Source organism: Pinus tabuliformis, chromosome 9, assembly GCF_031772625.1.
Source record: "Pinus tabuliformis cultivar Carrire ecotype Pingquan chromosome 9, CPIR1, whole genome shotgun sequence".
NCBI lineage: Eukaryota > Viridiplantae > Streptophyta > Pinopsida > Pinales > Pinaceae > Pinus > Pinus tabuliformis.
In genome coordinates, this window is record NC_142307.1 from 1,585,535,604 (window position 1) to 1,585,554,151 (window position 18,548).

At 37.0% G+C, this 18,548-nt stretch overlaps 1 protein-coding gene and 1 pseudogene across 1 annotated transcript; both read right to left on the reverse strand.

The window, feature by feature from the left end:
• Positions 1-12,734: 12,734 nt before the first annotated feature.
• On the reverse strand, positions 12,735-13,568 carry LOC149154762 (glucose-1-phosphate adenylyltransferase large subunit 1, chloroplastic/amyloplastic pseudogene; annotated as a pseudogene).
• A 70-nt stretch (positions 13,569-13,638) lies between these two features.
• On the reverse strand, positions 13,639-15,294 carry LOC149154763 (transcriptional corepressor SEUSS-like). The gene is given in 3 exon segments (XM_089444223.1): positions 13,639-14,444; positions 14,447-15,061; positions 15,112-15,294. Coding segments are annotated over 3 exon segments (1,458 nt in total). The 3' UTR covers positions 13,639-13,784.
• Between the last annotated feature and the right edge of the window lie 3,254 nt (positions 15,295-18,548).

An 18,548-nucleotide genomic window follows, 5' to 3' on the forward strand; every position in this document is an offset into this window, starting at 1 on the left:
ACATACTCACCTCTATTTTCGCTCTTGAGAGCCTTCACCTTCTTTCTAGTCTATTTCTCAACTAGTGCCTTGAATTCTACAAATTTTGAGAATGTCTCATCCTTCTTCTGCATGAAGAAGATCCAACACTTTCTTGAGAAATCATCAATAAAAATAACATAGTACTTATGTATGGTAGTGGAGGTTGTCGAGAAGGGTCCAAAAACATCATAGTGGACTCTCTCCAAGACTGCATGTGCTTTTTTGTCTCAATCATGGAATGTGTATTTTACATACTTCCCCAAGGTATAACCCTTCTAGACATCTTGCTTCTCAAGTGATCCTTTAGGGAGGTCAATGGTTATTTGCTGCATAATTTTTAAGGCGCCATGATACAAATGGCCCAATATTTTGTGTTAGAGCTCACCCACATCATGACTATGCACTTTCTCTACCTTACTTATTAATGAAAGACAATATTCCACATCAAGTTTATACATGTTCTTCACATAAACCTCAATTTTATTCACCTGCCTAGTAGCTATGTGTCTTAGAAAGGATTTCCCTTTACTGAAGATCACATCATAGCCACGATCTTCCAAAATTGCTACATAGATGGGGTTCATCTTTATGCCTAGAACAAACCTGACATCTTTGAAGCGAAGATGGGATCTTGAGTACCTCTTAAAGGTTATTATACCAATCCTGACAACACTATACCTCCCGTCCTCCCCAAGTTCAATATGCATCTAGAGATCTTTCTCCTCTAGGTCACTAAAAAAATCTCTACACCTTTTCATGTGGAATGAGGCACCTTAATCCAAGTACCACACACTTCACATCATAGTGTTGTCCATGCATGTGATGAGGGTGAATAATAGCTCGAAATGTGAAGCCAATGCTTCACCTACTGCTCCTCCTGAGTTCTTCTTGCTATACTTTTTGTGTGGACACTTTGTAGCATAGTGCCAAAATTCATGAAAATTGAAGCATTTTATTTTGGACAAGTCTTTCTTCTTTCCCCCTTGTTTGGATTCTAGTTTGGTTTGAGATTTATTCCCTTTTCCCTTCTTTCCCTTTCCAACCAATTAAAATTTTTCTTCATCCTCTCCCTTGGATGAAATTCCATCTTTGTTATTTCGCCCGATCTCTTCTTGTACCAAATCAGACCATAATTGTTCCCAATTCGGCAATTTCTCCCTCCCATTCACCAAGTCCTAGTAGCTATGCAAGATTTTGGGAAGGCCTAGAAGAGCTAAGATCACTAGGTCATATTTTTCAACATTCACACAAACCCCTCCAAGCTCATCTTGAACTTGTGTAGATCTAGTGAGATACTGTAGAATAATATCATTTTTCTACATCTTAATGTTTTGAAGTTTGTCTTTGAGGGCCAGTTTTCTATAGTCACTGATATTATTGAATAGCTTAGTTAGTGCCTTCCACATTAAAAAATGAGTTTCTTTTCCATGCATATTTGAGACAATGTGGTCTCTCACTCCCTCCAAGATTATTCTCCTCACCTTTGCTACATCTTTCTTCCATTGGGCTAGGTTTTGGGCATCAATTGATCCTGGTTTTGGAATGTATGTCTTGACATATTCCAACAATATATTGTCATCAAGCACTACCTCCATGCGATCCTTCTAGGCAATGAAATTTGAGTTTCCTTCCAAGGCATACTCTAATCTTAGTCCATTAAAGGTCATTCTCCCAACTCTGAAGAGATCCTGCTACACTAAAGCTGCAAATTTGAACCTCCTGAGGAACAAATTCAAAATTCTTGTTCTAATGTGAATCCTACTTTGATACCATGTAGAAATATGGTGATATAATTACAACTGCTCAAGAAATTTAATCTAAATCAAGAGACATAATTCTACTCTACTGCTCTGTGGAAATTAATTCACAATTTATAACAACATTCATAAACATGCATAAATCACATACACAAGTACACAAATTTGTCTAGGGGAAACCAACTGGTAAAAACCACTTAATCATACTTGCATTAATCAGATGAATAGAGAATGTATTACAATTGATTTCTCACTCTGAGCCTAGCTTACAAGTGAATCACCTTTCTATCTGCTCAATGAGAAGATTTGACCCAAACTTAGCTAGTTTATGCCTCTGCTTGAGCCCATATTTACTTTCGTAAATCCTGAGGAATTAGGCTCCTATTTTTTAGGAAATTTCCTCCAATTTATTGCGCAATTCCCAAGGTTGGATCTTTGACTCCATGTAAGACCTGTAACCTCAAAACTAGTCTATAACGGATGTTACACTTAAATCTCCACCATAGCTGAGCAATTCAAATTCCTTGCATTCATGAGCTATTTTTGGTTTATTTATCAATTAACTAGATGATCAGTGAATTATATTGTTGTCCCGCTACACAATTGGCCTCCAACTAGTTCTATCAACAATTATAACTAGTTTATCTGAATACAACAAGAAATACTTAATCTGGATTGCTACAAATTAGCAATCAACACATGCAAACTGAACTCCAAGCCTTATAACTAAAATTTACTAAGATAATTGAGTGGAAAGAGACATTTCACCTCAATTAACTGCCTCCAAGTTGTCTATTGATGTGGAAATTTCGAATTTACTCAATTTGACCAAGGCTATGTCAAATTGAGCCTTTTTTGCTACACTTCTCAATATGCGTTCATGCATTTATCAAGGACTAAGCATGTGAGAGAAAGTGACTGTGACACTTAGAATCCAAGAAGAAGACTTAAACAACTTTACAAAACATCAATCAACCATGAAGTGGCTATGGAATGATAGACTGTAAGATCCTCAGTACACTCCAAAATTCAAGTGTAAGAAAATTTTTGGAGGGTATTGATTGCAACATTAACACTTTGCGACACACTAGTAGAACTCCAACTTCTTTATCTAGGTTTCACCCTTAAGTGTAAGGTCTCAGTCTTTTAGGAGGTATTCATTCATTGAGTGAATTACCTTGACTTCCCCATTTGACTCGGTTATAGATATAATCTCGTCTATTCCTTTTTTTGGTTAAACTCATTATTAAATCTTGATAAAACATATTTGTTTCGATCTAGGAGAAGGGTAACATGTAATTGTGAGTTTAAGATAATCAAAGTCTTAGTTTTCATCTCTGGTGTTACTCTGTTGCCAGTAGGCCTGGATAGTACCACGACGAAGTCGCTATAGAAACACAAGCATTGTTTCATTGCTAGTGAGCTTGGTCAATACCCCGATGAAGTTATTTCCTTCACCTCTCTGTGTAGGAAGGATTTCTCTTCTTTCACCCTTTATTTATTTATTTTATTAGTTAAATGTGTCGAGGAACTTATTATTTACCTGGGTGGAAGAGGGATCCCAACTTATTGACAACAGGAGAGGTTGTTCCTTTAGATACGTGTATATATACCTCTAATATTAATGTGCTCACTATTGATTTTCCCATTTCCCTTCTCTACTTGATTCAATTGGAAAGAAAATGACTATTCAATTACCATCCTGAGTTAAGGAATGAAGATATTATGATATATATGGGCATCAGGGTTTTGCTAATGGCATTCCATTCGAATGGATTGTATTTTTCATTCATACAACATTGACTTAGAAAGATATGTAAAGCCAAATAGAGAAGAGGTTAATAGATTATCCAAGCAATTTTTGTTGTCACAATCACCTTTTTCTAGCTTCACCACATTGTCTTTTAAGCCAAAAGAGAGTAGTTTTCATGAAAAGTCTTATTAAACAAAACATGAAAGAAAAGACATAACAAAACCACATGAAACAAGATAAAAAGAATAAAGAAAATAGAGGACCAAACTAAAAACAACCATGGGAGACAGAAATAAGAACACCATGGAAATACTAATGGAGAGAAAGTGCAGGATGAGTGTAAAGGAAAACTAGGATGCATCTAGACCTACTTCTAACCTAACTAGCTAGAAGGTCAAGGAAAAGTGTAATGAAATTCCCAATGCAACTACTGTATTTGCCCACCTGCAAACACAAAAATGTGAACAATTAAAATAAATATAAAGTAATGTGCAAAAGAAAAGATAACAACTTGAAAATATTGCACAATGAACTAAAGGTCTTGGATAATTCCATAAAGATATGCCATAACAACTAATTCTAACCATTTCACAACTTTACCTTTTCACTTAGAACAACAAACAAACAAACCTCGAAAGCTTGTTGTGAATGTACCTGCATCTGTGTTGTCATGCTTAGAAAACATTAGAAAAGATAGAAGCTTATTATTAGCATAGGAGCTTGCCAAGTAGTATTTCTCTAACCATTCAACAATTGGATCTTGATATTCAAAAAAACCAATTTGAAAACCTAGAGTCTCATGAGAAATTAAATTTTCAATTAATGCATTCAAATAACAAAGAGAATATTTGGTATTATGATCAAATTGGTCGATTAACATACAAGGTTTTCGATTCGCTATTGGTTCCTTTTGTATCCAATTACATGAAAAAATAATAACATGAAATCGTAGGGCATTAAAAACAATTGTTGACATCGTAAATCTAGGAAACTAATTAGGAATTCGAGTTGAAAAAATATTTTAAACGTCTGCCAAACCAAACCCAATATTTGTGTCAATACAAGGGTTTTTCTCTTATGAATGACTCAATCATTTGTTAGCACTCCAGAAGAGAAATGGTGTCAGGAAGATAATTAACTTGATGACATACATAAAATGGATAAGAATATGATCGATCTCAGAAGAGTTTGACAGAGAGAAATAATCCAACCCAAAATGACCTTTATCTTGGTATTTAGAATGATAGGATATCAAATTGTAAGGATCCATGAAAGATGTGCTCTCCAACCTTTGGTCTAATACAAGGGATTCACATGAAAATGGGCTAACCAAACAAGAATACTTTACTTGATAAGAAATTCTACCTTGAGGATTAGGAAGATTAACTTGGAACCACTAAAATTCATTTAGGAATGAACTCACACCCAATGGATAGATAATAAATAAAGAACTATGCATGGAAATCTAGATCTAGCTTAGTTCAGATATCTCAACAATATTGCAAGAACATGACATAACCATCAGTGGGGGTTGAAGTGTCTCAAATTCCTAACAGGTCTCTGAACTTTCTGATAGTGGATCGTCGAATTTGGGTGGCTTAGAAAAATCGACAGGTAAACATGCACCACTATCATTAGATGTATCAATGAAAACATTGTTAGTGCCACTGGTTTGATCAGATTTAAGATTAGGCATATCAGACTCTTGATGGATAGAGCATTTAAATGCATTGATAAGGAAACTCCCTTGATCATATGGAATTGTAACATCTTCCTCCTAACTTATGAAAGATTTAAAATTGAATGAATCATGAATAATATATTCAAACTTTTCATCATATGATTGTAGGACAACACCATCCTGCACCTAATTCCAACCATGACCAATTGGATCAAGATTTAAAATATTTAGAGGGAATGTTGGTGTAAAAAACTCATCAAACATATATAGGTACAATGAATAGTGTGCTAGAGGTGTGGAAGGATGGAAAGACTTAGGAGGAGGAGCACTAGTTATAACTAAATTAGATTGAACTTGTATGAACAACATATCAATATCATTGCCATCAATATAATGGTCAAAGATAAGCATACCAACGTGACATTCAGATTGGCCAAGGTATATCAAAGATCCAAAAACTTGACAACTTACCTCTTCATACTTGATATCTAAATATGTATGAATCAGAGGGATTTTAGGATCATTCTGAATTGAAAGAGTATCCCAATTCATGATTGGAGATTACACACTATGAGAAGTAGGTTCCAAATTAATACCTTGAAAATCCAAGTACTATGAAGAAGAAAAGATATCATCTTATGTACTTTGGCACTCCTCACCATATGTATTAGTAAGAACATGGATGTAAAGGTGATGGTTTTCCAAAGCATTGACTTGAATTCAAGGCTCATAATCATTTGACAAGTTATCAAGGTTACAAGATTAATGTGTTGAAAATGCAATAAGAAAATATAGTTTTGACTTTTCCTTGGTCAAACTAGATTAAAATTCGAATTTCTATTTCAAAAGAATACTTGGAGGTAGTTAATTGAGGTGACATTTCTATTTTCACTTAGTTAACTCAATAAATTCAAGTTGGAGAAGCTTGAGTTCAGTTCTACATGACTGATTGCTAATTTGTAGCAATCTATTCAAGTTAATTTGAGATATTGTCAGTTTAACCAGTTCTAACTATCAAAAGAACTATTGGAGGTCAAGTTGTAGAAGTGGAAATTCAATCACACTTAGTGATCAACCAGTTAACTGATCAATAAACCCAAAATAATTGTTGCATGCAGAGAATTCGAGTTACCTAGTTGAGATGGAGATTCCAAGGAAGTGTACTATTAGTTGTAGCACATTCCCATGTGAAAAAGTGGTGCATGTAGTCAAAGATTGACCTAATTCTATTACGCAATTACTTGGTGTGAAATTCCTAAAAAATAGGGGCAATTTCCTAAGGGAACAACACAAGGAAATAGGAGCTTGGGAAGGCTTGAAATTGGCCAAGTGTTGGGCCAAGTTCAGTCAGTCAGGCAAAGGGATAGACTATACACTTGTAGGGTGTGCTCAAGCTTGAGCACCCATTGTATTTCTTCTATATTCTCTGATATAGTAAGGGGTTTTGAGCAGTTTCTTTCCCCTAGATAAATCTCTATGCATGTATGATGTTTCCTTTTGCATGTCTATGATTCTTGCTTTAGATGGTGAATTAACTTCCACATATTAGTAGAGTAGCTCCAATTCATGTGATTTTGAAAATTTCATGAGCAATATTGAATCTACACATTCATTTCCACATGGTATCAAAGCTGGAATCACTATAGAGCAAAGATTTCGAATTTGTCATTGCAGGAGGTTCGAGGTTGGAGATCGGGTTGCAGGTTTTCTTCAGGACTGAGAAGATGGCTTACAATGGACTAAGGCTCAAGTATGCCCTTGAGGGGAGCTTGAATTATGTTGCATGGAAGGACCAGATGGAGGTAGTACTAGAGGATAATGGGTTGAAGGAATTCATTGATAATGATATTCTGAAACCAGCAGTAGTTGATGCTCAGAATCTAGCATATTGGAAGAAGTTTTTTGCCAAGTAAAAGAGGATCATATTGGAGGGGGTACGAGACCATATTGTCTCTAATCTCCATGGGAAAGAGACTTCGTATGTAATGTAGAAAGTGGTGACATATTTGTTCCAGAATAGTAGTGACCACAGAAAATTTGCACTCAAGGACAAACTTCAAAATATCAAGATGCAAAGGAACGAGACCATTCCACAGTACCTTAGCAGTTTCACACAGTTTCATGATGAATTTTTTCAAGTTGGTGTTAATGTAGAAGACGACGATTCAGTGAGCCTATCCCTTCTAGGCCTTCCCAAGAGTTGGCGCAACTACGAAGATTTGGTAAACATGAGGGAGACACTACCAAATTGGGAACACCTTTGGTATGATTTGGTACAGGAGGAGATAAGGCAGAACACCATAGACGTGACCTAATCCAAGCGTGAAGATGAGGAGAAATATTCCTTGGATGGAAAATCAAAGAAAGGGAAAGGGAATAAATCCCAATCCAAAGCATAATTGGGTCAAGAGGGTAAGAAGAAAGACTTGTCCATAATCAAGTACTTTCACTTTCATGAATTCGGGCACTATGCAACGAAGTGTCCACACAAGAAGGAAAGTAAGAAGACTCTAGGAGGACCAGTGGGTTAAGCCTTGGATTCACAGTTTGAACTTGATTTTTTATCCTCATTGCATGCATGGAAAACACAACTATGGGTAGTGTGTGGTATATGGATAGCGGTGCTTCATTCCACATGACGGGGAACAAATAATTTTTCAGTGACTTGGAGGAGAAGGATATCCAGATGCACATCTATATGGGAGGTGATGGAAGGTATAGCACGAACAACAGTGGTACAATTACTTTTCATAGGGAGTCTGGCTCCCCTCTCAGGATCAAGGATGTGATGTTTGTACTAGGTTTGAAGAAAAATCTAGTTTATGTATATGTGTTGGAATACCATGGTTACAATGTGATATTCAGCAAAGGGAAGGCTTTCCTGAGACAAATCGCCATAGGACAAGTGATGCAGATGAAGGCTCAGGCGAAGAACCTCTACAAATTAGACGTGGAAGACTATAAAACATTGAGCACAAAAGCAGAGAAGTTGTAGAGATGAGATGTTGGAGAATTATGATATAGAATACTTGCCCATTTGCAACACGGTGCTTTGAATATCATGCAACAGATTTATACAAGCCTCCCCAAAGGAAGACTAGAGCAGAAGGATACATGCAAAGGGTGTACAATGGGGAAGTACACAAAATCCACCTTCAATGATTGGGACAACAAGGCACATGTAGTCCTTGAAAGGGTCCATTTTGATGTTTGTGGAACTTTCTCGACAACCTCCACTACCAAGCACAAGTATTATGTTATATTTGTCGATGATTTATCATGAAAGTGTTGGATCTACTTCATGCAGAAGAAAGACTAGACATTCTCCAAATTTGTTGAATTTAAAGCACTTGTTGAGAAATAAATTGGCAAGAAAGTGAAGGCTCTCAGGAGTGATAATGGAGGTGAGTACGTGTCAAATGAGTTTAAAAATTTCTGTGCAAAGGAAGGCATTTGACAGGAGTTGACAACACCCCATAACCCACAACATAATGGGGTGGCTATGAGGAAGAACATAAGTATTATGAGAGCAACACGGACGATGTTGCATGACCAAAGACTACCTCTGGACTTGTGGGATAAAGCATGCAGCACAATGGTCTATTTGAAGAATACGAGTCCTTGCGGGATTCTTGGCATGAGTACACCAGGGGAAGCTTTTTCAGGGAAGAAACTAGATGTGTCACACTTTAGGGCCTTTGGATCATTAGTTTACTGTCATGTTTCCAAGGAAGAAAGGAAAAAGCTAGAGCCAACAATAGAGCTGGGCATATTTTTTGGGTACATAGAAACACCTCACAACTATCGTGTGTACTTGCCATCCCTCATGATGATAGTGGTCAGAAGGCATGCAAAATTTGATGAGGATAAGGCAATGAGGTGTTCTCTTGGGAGGGAGCTTCAATTGTAGCCTGATCAGGAGATTTTGGCTCCAAAGGAAGAACCTCAGGAAGCTATGGAGCAGGCACAAGTAGAGGAGAAAAGGGTGGAGACATCCACTTAAGTAGAGTCATCCAGAGAAGGAAGGAAGTGAACAAGGGAAGATGACATATTATTGCAGGATGCTAGAGAGAATGTGGGAGCACCCACATCACAACAAAAGAAGAGGAGGTCACTGGATTGGTACACTAGCTAAATGGCTCTAATGAGTGAGCTTGTAGAGACTGAGCCATCCTCATTCAAGGAAGCTATAAGAAACCAATATGGGTTAATGCTATGGTAGAGGAATATGATTCCATTTCCATAAGCAGTGTTTGGGGAGTGGTACCAAGACCAGTAGATAAATAAATGATTGGTTCGAGATGGATTTACAAGGTAAAGCATGCAACAAACATAATCATAAAGAAATACACGACCAAATTTGTGGCCAAAGGGTTGTATCAGGTTGAGGGAATTGACTATGAGGAGACATTTTATCTAGTAGCAAGGTAGTCATCCATCATGTTAATGCTAGCACTATTAGCGAACATGGGGTGGAAGATCCACCAAATGGATGTGAATACAACATTCCTCAATGGAGTTGTTGAGGAGGAGGTGTATATTGAGAGCCGAAGGGGTTTGAGACCTTTTACAGAGAGTCACATGTGTGCAGACTCAAGAGAGCATTGTATGGACTAAAGTAAGCACCCAGTGCTTGGTACACCAAGATCAATAACTATCTCATTGGTTTTGGGTTCACCAAAAGTGAAGTAGATGCAAACCTCTATCATATTTTGGTAGAAGGTAAATTATTGATTATTGTTTTATATGTTTATGAATTGATCCTTACTGGTGATGAGAAGTTGATCAGATCTTGTAAGGAGGACCTTGCAAGAGAGTTTGAGATGAAGGACATGGGCCTCATGCACTACTTCCTTGGATTGGAAGTATGGCAAGGTGATGGGGAACTATTTGTCTCTCAGGGAAAGTATGCCAACGAGATACTTCAGAGGTTCCGCATGGACAAGTTCAAACCCATGGAGACTCCTCTAGCAAGAAACCAGAGGAAAGAGGATGCTACTTCACATGAAGTAGTGGAGGCTACTATTTATAGGAAACTTTTGTGTTCACTCATGTATTTGGTGAACACATTATCAAACATGGGTTATGTAGTTAACCAACTAAGTTAAGCAATGGTTAAGCCAACCAAACTGTATTGGAAGGAAACAAAGAATGTGTTGATATACCTTAAAGGCACTACTTAATTTGGTATTTGGTATAGATGGATAAAGGGAGTGAAGTTTCAAGGATTCAAAAATGCAAATTGGGTGGGAAGTCCATAAGACATGAAGAGCACATTAGGAGGAGTTTTCAGTGGTGGGTCAACAACAATTTCTTAGTATAGTAGGAAGTAGATATCTATAGCACTCAACTCAACATAAGCAGGGTACATGGCTGCAAGTCAACCAAAATGTGAGGAAATATGGATGATAAATATTCTTGTTGGGTTATTTGGTCAGATGATGAATTTTACTGTGATAGTCATAGTTGTAACAAACTCTCCGAGAATCCTGTATTTCATTATTGATCAAAGCATATTGACATTTAGTATCACCATCTACGAGATTGTGTGCAAAGGAAAATTATGTTGTTGTAGTACATTCCGACAGAGGAACAAGATGCAAATATTTTAACAAAGGATTTGTTAAGAGGAAAATTCGAGTTCCATAGGTGTAGGATAGGGGTGGTTGATAATTCCTTTCTTGCTGAGAGGGAGTATTGAAAATGCAGCAAGAAAAACTAGTTTTGACTTTGCCTTGGTCAAACTAGATTAAAATTAAAATTTCTATTTCATCAAAATACTTGGAGGTAGTTAACTGAGGTGACATGGCTTTTGTCACAGTTAACTGAGTAAATTTTATTTGTATAAGATTGAGTTAAGTTCTACATGATTGATTGCTAATTTGTAGCAATCTATTTCAGAAAATTTGAGTTATTGTCAGTTTAACTAGTTTTAACTATCAGAAGAACTAGTGGAGGCCAAGTTGTGGAAGTGGAACTTCAACCACACTTAGTGATCAACTAGTTAACTGATCAATTAGCCAAAAATAATTGTTGCATGCAGAGAATTCAAGTTACCCAGTTGAAATGGAGATTCCAAGGTAGTGTACTATCAGTTGTAGCATATTCCCATGTGTACATGTGGCGCATGCAATGAGAGATTGACCTAAGGCTATTGGGCAATTCCTTGGTGTGAAATTCCTAAAAAATAGGGGAAATTTCCCAAGGAAACTGTTATCTCAAAATCAGGCCCTGGAAGGTTGCATACCAGGAAGACTTCAAGTAACTGTTTCAAACCAATCTTTTAGCTAAGGCTTAGCCTCCTTAGCCTGAGAGGGCTCTCTCAAAGGATTGAAGGTTTTCAATTATGATTAAGATGGCTAACTCTTTGTGAAACAAATAGGAATGAAGGTGGTGGAATCAAAATTAACAAGCATCCATTGGGCTTATGGAGTCATATGTCCTTTAGCATTAACAATAGAATTGGCTTTGCAATAAAATCAAGGCATTCAGATTTCAATATAGTTATAGTACACCAAACACAAAGAGGACAGTTTACAAGTATGTGAAGGAAATTAGAACACTGCAAGTGATTTCTAAGTAATCAAATACTCATAAGACTGTAGGCAACATGAAAAGACAACAACAGGAACACATACATTGAAATCTCTATGATTCTTGAGCAGCAGAAGCCAGTACTGTATTACCAAAGAAATAGAGTTTTTACATAAGCTTAATAACAGAGCTTTTTACATAAACTTCCAACCTCCATTACATTTCCCTTTCTCCTATTTATAGAGTTCTTCTACCTGACTAAGATTCCTCCTCAAACCTGAGGGGAACTCGAAATCTATTACTAATGACACGTGTTCAACTTTTAGCTGCCTATTAAATGTAACAAACCATAACTAGACTTTCTAGAGATCTAAATCAAGTAGGAGTCTAACTCCTTATTATGCTCATAATAGCCTTAATTACAATCATTCTCGTTCCTTGACATCTGGTCCCTTTTTAGTTTGGCTGTGGTGAATGTTCAAAACTCCATGCTGGTCTTCAATATCACATCTTTTCCATTGCCCTGAAACATAGGAAACTACCCCTATTTATCGGTCTTTGTTTTTCCTCAAAATGTTTGAATCCAAAGAAGCATACCCTTTATCTTTGATTATCCCAAATATAACAGATTGCCACGTCCTTGATGTGTTGTCCACCTTTTTCATGTGTGAAGGCAAAAGTTCTTCCAAGCTGTTTGACATATCCTGAACTGTGGTAAATGTGCTCACTTTATGACAAAAAATTTAGAGTTGGATTCGAATACATGTTTCCTCCACCTGTCTTTACCTTGTTGAAAGTTGATAGCTTCAGATTATCCCTTGTAGATATTCCCTTTTCAAAATTCCCGCTTGTATTTCAAAACCGGTTGACTGAGATTAGATTGTGTAGCTTCAGCAGTTTCATAGCGTGCTACGAAACTACTGAGCGTTAGTCCTTATATTCAGCAGTTTTTAAATTCAAAAGTCCTTCAAGCTTTTAGCATTCAACATCAGTTACACAGCATGACTTTATATTGAGATATGTCAAAGCAACAAGACTTCGAGAAATTTGTAGTTGGTGGCAGAAAACGGGGTGATGTGAAGATTGGCTTCTTGGCATCATAAAAACAGAACTTTGGAACTTGAGCTCCAAGAGCCAAATTTGCTCCAAAAAATGATTTGATTGTTCCTATGTCCTCCCAGTAATCATTAAAAAGATATGTCTGTACATTGCATTCTTTTGTTGATGTAGGAATAATTTCTGATCCAAAATCATTGGCAGTTGGGTATCTAAACCTGAGAAGCTTGAGAAGAATGTCTATCTTGAAGACATACACACCTATTGATGCAATGTATGATTTTTTGTCAGCCTCATTGGGTGACAAATCAAGCACTGTTGTGTCCACTTTTATAGCTTTTAGATCAGCCCCCCTTGGCTTCTTACTAAAATAGAGCATGCGACCTCTATCATCAATTTTCACGAGACCAAAATTAGAAGCACGACTGTCATCCATCGAGACACATGAAATTTTGATATCAGCCTCCTTATCCGTGTGTTTCTGGTATTTTTGGTGACAAAACAAATTGTCTGGTGACGTTACTGAGCTAGGCATTGAGCCAATTTCCCCTATGTTGTTGAAGTCAACACTTACATTGTTAGTCAAACAATTTCCAGCCAAGCCGTTTGAACCTTTGAGATTTGCAGACCCATTACCATTTGGGACCAATCCATTCAAATTCTTCATATCACTCCCTATGACACTATTAACACCTAAAGTTCCTCTAGTATTAGTCCCCCCACCACTGGGCTGGAAAGGTATTCCTCCATTGAGTTGAGATGACATCATCATCTCCTATATAATGTGTTGAACATAAATTTCTGAATCATTCCGGCCAAGATTAGTAGTTGGCACAGGCTGCTGTTGATATAGGCTAGAAGTTGCAGTAATAGGAGCCCACTGAATAGAAGTAGATGTTAAGGTAGCAGCAGAAGAAGGTTGTACAGAATTTGAAACAGATGTACCTGAATTTGCAAAAGATGGTGCAGAGTGGAGCTGTGACTACTGGACAGAGTTTGAGGAACCAACAGAAGGAACTTGAATAGTGCTTCCAAAAGTTGTGACACCACTTAAGAGACTACTCTGCCTGGAGTTCATAGAGTTCTGGTGAAGAAGTCCTGCTATGATGCTTGTAGAGCTTATATGGGAGGTTGAATTGACTGAATTATTTACATTATTAATAATATTATTTGCAACAAGCTTCATAGAAGTAGGTTGACCTGCACTTTGTTCACCGCTCAATGTCTGTGAACCATTCTGTTCTTGTGGCCGTGCCACCTGATTTTGAAGCCCAACAGACCTTGGAGTTCGACGAGGAAAATTGTTCAGGCTTTCAATGGGCCCAGTTTTATTTTCTCTACTAAAATCAATTAGATCCTTCATGCTGTTCACTACCTCTGATATCTGAAGGCATCGAACATATCTTTTTGTATACCCAAGATCATTCACCAAGGGCACCCCCAATGTTTTTGCTAACTGACAAGCAGTCGCAACAAACATGTTACAGTTTGATTGTAGGTCCTGGGGAGAAAGATTTGTTGTGCCATTTTGCACTGAAGTTTGATACTTCTGTGTAATCGCACCCAATTGAGATACTTGTGGTATCAACAACCTTTGAGGAATGAGCTCCTCGTGACTTCTTGCACAAAATTCCCATGAAAAAAAATCTTTAGGTCTGAGGAAAAAACAATCCAGAGTTGACCATCACGTACAACACGAAGTTGCTCAAATACACTTTCCTGTATTGCTTTTTCATACTCTAGCACAATGTGGCCTGAAGGAGTAGTATATTCATGAGGCATATCTACGTACAGGAGTTCTTCCAATGTTCCACTATCATATTTGATTTTGCAAAGCCTTGGTAAAACCTCCACCGTAGTTTCAAAGCCTTTGCCAGGTTTTGTACCGCATATTTCACAATGCCACACATCTTGGGGGAAAACACCTGTTGTTTGGCGACCACTTCCATATAATGAAACACACCAGTGCTTCTTTGCTTGCGGACCAAAATACTCAGACACAAATTTTCTCCAGAAATCAATGCTATTATTTTCAGGCCGATGTTGCTGATGAAACATGTACTGCATCAACCGACGAGCACATATTCCAGGCTTATATACAGATGATTTTGCAGGGGACCCAACTTGAAAATTATGCTGCTGAAATTGTTGTAGTGGTTGCTGTTGTAATTGAGATCTTTGTTGTGGAAGCGTGTGTAAACGCTGCTGATGTTGTTGCAGAATACACGGCTGCTGTTGTTGATGTTGCAGAAGCAATGACTAATCACCTGGTTATCACCAACTACAATAAAATCTCCACGAGATTGAACATATAGTGCAAGAATATGACCATGATGGCCACATTTAGACTGTAACTCTCTTGAACCATCATCACGGAGCTCCCATTTGTATAACTGAATCTTTTGATTGATGCCAGCAAGCAACTTTCCATTAAATGCATGCAGATTGTAAACAGAACCCTTTGTCTCCTTCTCAGTAACAACTGCAAACATGTGCTAGTACCAAGACACCTAACGACCTAAAACACAATGGATTCTGATAAATATAACAGCTGGGTGAGATTTTCTATGGATCAGCATGAATTCCCGATTTCGTAACGCAGTCAATGCAAAATCGGTGTTTTGCGCTATGAAATCACCTAGACCGGGTTTCTGCGCTACGAAATCACTTAGATAGTTTCGTAGCGCACATGAACTTTGAAATGAGTTTCGACATATGATATTCATGTGAAATATGAGATCAAGGATAGGCTAAAGAAGAGAATTGAACCCTTTTGACATACCAACAAGACTCTAAAACAAGATGAAAAGACTAGACCCAAAACTGACACCAACCCTTTGACAAATTTAAAAAATTGATGTTCAGAATTTAAAATATTTTTTCTTGAGTGATAACAGAAACAACACAAGGAAATAAGAGCTTAGGAAGGATTGAAATTGGCTAAGTGGATGGCCAGGTTTAGTGAATCAGGAAGAGGGATAAACTATACACTTGTAGGGTGTGCTCAAGCTTGAGAAAGTAATGTATTTCTTCTCTATTCTCTGATTAATGCAATATTATAGATAGTAAGGGGTTTTGAGCAGTTTATTTCCCCTAGATAAATCTTTGTGCATGTGTGATGTTTCCTTTCACATGTCTATGATTCTTGTTTTAGATGGTGAATTAACTTCTGCAGATGAATAGAGTAGCTTCAAATCTTGTGATTTCTCAAATTTCATGAGAAACATTGAATCTACACATTAATTTCTACATGGTGATCAATTATAAAGGAAAGATTATCATCTTGAAAGAGGGAAGAAAGCTAAGACACATATTCAACACTTTTCTCCTCTGCATGTGAATGGAACTGCCTCGTTCTTGATTACCTCTTGAAATAATAGGTTGAACATCATTAAGAGTTGAAGTAGGTTGTTCAAGGAATGGTAGAGGTTGGAGGGTATCCCTTGAGGAAATCATACTTTCGATCAAATCAGATTCAAGGTTATAATTATGAGAGTTAATATTATCTTGAAAAGTCAAGGGATTAGTCTTCACCTTAGGCTTCATGAACCAATCCAAGATTTCTTCCATTGGATCTAAATCATGGGGAGGCGCTGAAGGTGTAGAAGATGGATCAACAATTTTATTTACAGATTTCCCAACTTCAACATCATCACAAGGAGGCACCAAAATTGGTATTGAAAAAGGAGAAAGACAAGGAATAAAAGGAATAATAGGTTCCTCCTCACATATTTTGGGTGTTTTATGATCAATGTAAGTTATAAGAGAAGAATCATCCATGGGTTTAGATCCAAAATATTTGATAGAGAGAAGAATCAAACTCTGAAATTTTTTGTTGAAAAAATTATTGTCAAAATATTCTTCAGGAAACTCACAACAATGGTGAAGAAACCAATTAAGGAAATCCTATAAAGATTCACCTAAGTTCAATATGAGTTGATTGATTCTATCACATAAATATTGATCATTATACTTGTTAAAAGCTTCATGAAGCTCCTTAACAAGTTTCTAAAACGAATAGATTGAAGCAGCTGGTAATGTATGAAACCATTTCATGACTTGACCTTCAAATGTGAGGGTGAATAGTCTAGCCATGACATCCTTACAATGTATTCCATTAGTAAAAAAAATAAGCAAATTGAAACACATGTTCCAGAATAGTTAGTTCACCCTGTCCATCAAACATAAATTGAGACAAGTTATGAACAATTTTCGCAGGTATAGTAAGATCAAGCTCCTTGGAAAAACATCCCAGGATAATGATTTACGAATGATACATTTAATATAAGAGGTTTAAAATAGACTCAATGGGCACAAATTATCACCTAGCCCTCCTTCTAGTGCTAGAATGTTGACAGTGTTGGATATTGGCAACATTCAGGGGGTCTCCCCAATGTGAATTCTGATTAAACCTCACACCGTTTGGAGTAGGAGCCCCATCTGAAATAGCGGTCTTAACACCATAACTATAAGGTTTTCCTGGGGTGCAATGAGTCACATAAGAGAGTATGCACATAACCTTTGAAATCAATAAGTTGACAGTGTGAAACACCAATTTCAATGTGTAAAAGGAGTATTTCATGAGGGGAGAATAAATAGTGAGTCTCTAGAAGGAAAGTAATAGTACTATCCTAAGAGAGGCACGCGAGAACAAGGAAAGATGTGTTAGTTATCTAGTGAAATAGTTCAGATAGACACAACAATAATTATAGAAAATACAAGACATGTTCAACAAGATAAGCACCAAATCCAATGAAGTAGCTCAATTTCTTTAGTACATATGAACATAACATATATAAAAAACATATAAAGAATAATCTTACAACATTCATGATACATGCATGAAAATGTGTTGGCTCAATGAACTTCAAATTATTAAGTGAAAGATCCAAGTACACATTTACAATTGTGAGACACCAATTGGAATAGTGAAACATTAAGTCACTTCTTGCTTTTCCAAGGAATGATCCTATCACCTATGCCAAGCCAGAGAAGCCAAAGTTGGCTCTCCAAAGTCTGAGCCTCCAAAATCCCGTTGATTGAGTTATGAGGTTTTTTTTATAACAAGAGGAATTACCTTTCATATCCCCTATGACTCTTGAGCTACCCTCATGACTCTTGGACTCCTAAATGACATTTGAACTTCTATTGACTCTTGGACTTCCATATATTTACATTTTGTCATTTTCCTTTTGATAATACATAATTATATTCCAAATCATGTGGAAATACATAGTGACACATATGACATTGTGATGACACTTGTACAAGCCACAACTTGACAATGATGACATGGAGCTTCCTAATGATGTGTCAATTCCAAGTTACTATCCTTGCTGCTTTATCTTCAATATTCATGAAAGATCTACTTGTTCTTCATTTTCACCCTTCAAAGGGTATTGGATAAACATTGGGACCTTCTGAGTTATCATGCAATGTTTTCATTCTATCATGGTTCAGGATGTGCTTCATGTCCTCATGATGGTTCTTCTTTGTGCTTCTTCTCTGCAAGTGCTTCTTTGTTCCTTATCATTGACATCTTCCTTAAGCATAACCTCTTCATGTTGAGATGGTATACCTACCAATGAATTTCATTCATGACAAGGCAAGATTAGTGTTGAAATCATATATTCTATCCCTACTTTTCTCATGGAAGAATCTTCTTGTGATGGGCTTGTGAAAGGGTTGAAAGAGGAAGGCATGCTAGGGATGGCGAAGTTGATCTTAGTAGTGGCTGAGGGAAGGA